The 2,753-nt window shown below is 32.4% G+C and overlaps 1 protein-coding gene across 1 annotated transcript in view; it reads left to right on the forward strand.

The window, feature by feature from the left end:
• The window catches only part of LOC110269173 (pathogenesis-related protein 1-like), a 2,121-nt gene continuing 425 nt past the window's right edge, over positions 1,058-2,753 (forward strand). Inside the window, exon 1 of the mRNA XM_021116847.1 lies at positions 1,058-1,412. Coding sequence (XP_020972506.1) covers positions 1,058-1,412 — 355 coding nt within the window. The remainder of the gene's footprint in view (positions 1,413-2,753) is intronic.

Raw genomic sequence — 2,753 nt, forward strand, 5'->3', positions numbered from 1 at the left:
TTGATAGTATTTTTGTATATTTTAAATCTTTATTTATAAACCCTTTTTTAAAAGCATAATTATCAAAACATGTTTCCCATTTAAATTGAGATTGATTATCCTTAGATGTTCCAGCTTCATTTTTTACTTGTATTGGAATTGCTGGTTCTTCGTCACTTGAATAATCTAGGATGTGTTCTTCATTTTCTATATTTTCAGAATTTACTAATTCTTCTTCTATTTGAAATCCCTGTTCCATAATATTATTTTCTTGAGCCATTTTTAATTGTTTAAAAAGCATTGTAACTTCTTCTAATTTACTTTTTTCCATTAGGTGACGCTTTTCTTTGTGAAAAGTTATGGTTTTAAGTGAAAAGTGTGGCTTTAGAATGTATGGTTTAGGTTTTGTCACGTAGGCGTCTTTACCATAAAGTTGTTTTTGGGATCTTTATTTAAGTGGTGCCTTTATAAAAAATTATGTGACGTGTATACAATAATTAGATTATATCTGATTCTAAGAAATACAATAAAAAAATCCAATTATTTTGCATGTTCCAAAGCTCCAAATATAATGGAAAAGAAATGGTAAGAATTTTTATCTCAAAAGAAAACATTAAAAGGCATCATTACACAAAAGTAAAAGCGGTGATAAATCCATGACTTATTTGATGTGCTATGCGAAGGTATCTTGGCAGCCACGACAAGAGGAGAAGAGAAGAAGCAACAGTGGAGATCCGACGCCTTTTGAATAAAATTAACAAATTTATTAATAAATTAAATACCGCAATTGACATTTGATGTACTTGAATAGTTGAATAATGTGTATTTATTTTATATGCAAATTATTTTTGAAGTTAAATATATATATACAATAAAGAAGTCAGTACCTAAAAAAATTCTTATTATTATTACTTTTATTTAACGTTGGCTTATCAATCCTCTCATAAATCAATATACCTGTATGTATATATTCAAGTACATTTAATTGCAATCATGTTTTATATTTATACATAACACTGAATAATTTTGATATTTAATTTTTCCAATTGTCAAAGAACTTTTTTAAAGAAGTTGGATAATGGAAATGTTATTGAAGATTTGGGTAGTAATAATAAGTTTTATAAGTATAGTTCCATTATTCTTAATAGCTCAAAACTCTCCAAAAGATTATCTTAAAGCTCACAACGATGAACGTGTAAAAGTTGGAGCTAAGCCACTGAAGTGGGACCCACAGCTTGCATCGCTTGCTCGCAAGTTTGTGAAGAAACACATTTTTGACTGCAAGAAGGGGATTTTTGATACGACCTTTGCTGGTAATACATATGGCCAAAGCAATGCATATAATCTAGGATCCAGATCAGGTGTTGATGCTGTGAACGCATGGCTGTTGCAGAAAATAAACTATGACTATAAATCCAACACTTGCATTGATGGTACCCTTAATTGTATTTATTACGCTCAAATTATATGGGGTGCAACTACTTTTTTAGGTTGTGCTAGAGTCAAGTGTCGCAATTATGGAGGCACTCTTATTACATGTTTTTATTACCTTCCATGGCATATTTCGGATCAAAGCCCCTTTGTAATTCATTCATTACCAAATTGAACTCATTGCTTCCTTCACTAATCACTACACTTTAATATAAGTGCACATTTTACTATGTTGCCCTTTAGTTCTTTTTTACGATTATTTTAGTTTTGTTGGTCGTATATTTCGACTAGTTAGATTGATAAAGAGGTCGAGTCGAGAAGAAGGAAATCGACATCTAGGGTTTCAATTCACTCGAAATTGTCGAGGGCTGAAATCTACATATCCATATATCGAGATCGAAGATAAGCTGTGCAATGGTTTAGAGATAACATTTGGCAGCACAAAATTGGTCGAACTGGTCTATAAATAGGCATGGCTTGGAAGGAGCACGGGTTGAAATTTGGTTTCAGAGAAAACACTCTCGTACACTCATATCCCGAGCGACTTAGTTTTCTGAGTCTGCCAAGAGCTTTCTTTTCTGTAAGATTCCTTCCATCGTCTTTACATTTTTTTTAAAATTCCTTGTAGCTTTTCTTTTGCGCAACTTACTTTTCCTTCGCAAGTATTTTCTCTTTTTTTAAATTTCTGCATTGTCTTTTGAAGTCAAGTCCTTCGACTGTGTCAGAGGCATTTTTTATTGCTTTCTTTTAAATTTGAAGTCATTTATTACGCTTTCTGTATTTTCAATTCCAAGCAATTTAATCTTATTTTACATTCCAAATGTTTTCCTTCTTTATTCGTCCAAAAATGGGATCTTTGGTGCATGTTTGAAAACTAGTACTCGCAAAGAGGAGTAGGTTTCGCTCCCAGAATTTAGATATCAAACCACCTAAAGATTTGCTAAAAATCTGCATAACAAATTGGCACACTCAATGGGATCATTTTGCAATGTGTGTCAAAAATCTTTTGTTGATCTTTTAGTAATGATTTAGTTTATGCAACTTCGAAGTGGCAAAATTATAAATATAGCTAATCAAGTTTCAAATAGCAATACTGGGTCATCTGCGAATAATAATGTCCCCATAATAAGTGCACAAACATATGCAAAATTAACATCACATGCAGAAGGAAGCATTCAAAATTTAGGTAATGGTTCTGGAGATAATGTCATAGTTAATAATCCTTGTTCAGGGAATACTAGGCATAATCCACGTCCACGAATGTCTCAACTACAGACGCAACTGCCAATAACTGCGGTTGGCCTCCTTTTGGACTTCCTCTAGGTTATACCCCACCTATGAGT

The sequence above is a fragment of the Arachis ipaensis genome, chromosome B02, assembly GCF_000816755.2.
Source record: "Arachis ipaensis cultivar K30076 chromosome B02, Araip1.1, whole genome shotgun sequence".
Classification (NCBI taxonomy): Eukaryota; Viridiplantae; Streptophyta; class Magnoliopsida; order Fabales; family Fabaceae; genus Arachis; species Arachis ipaensis.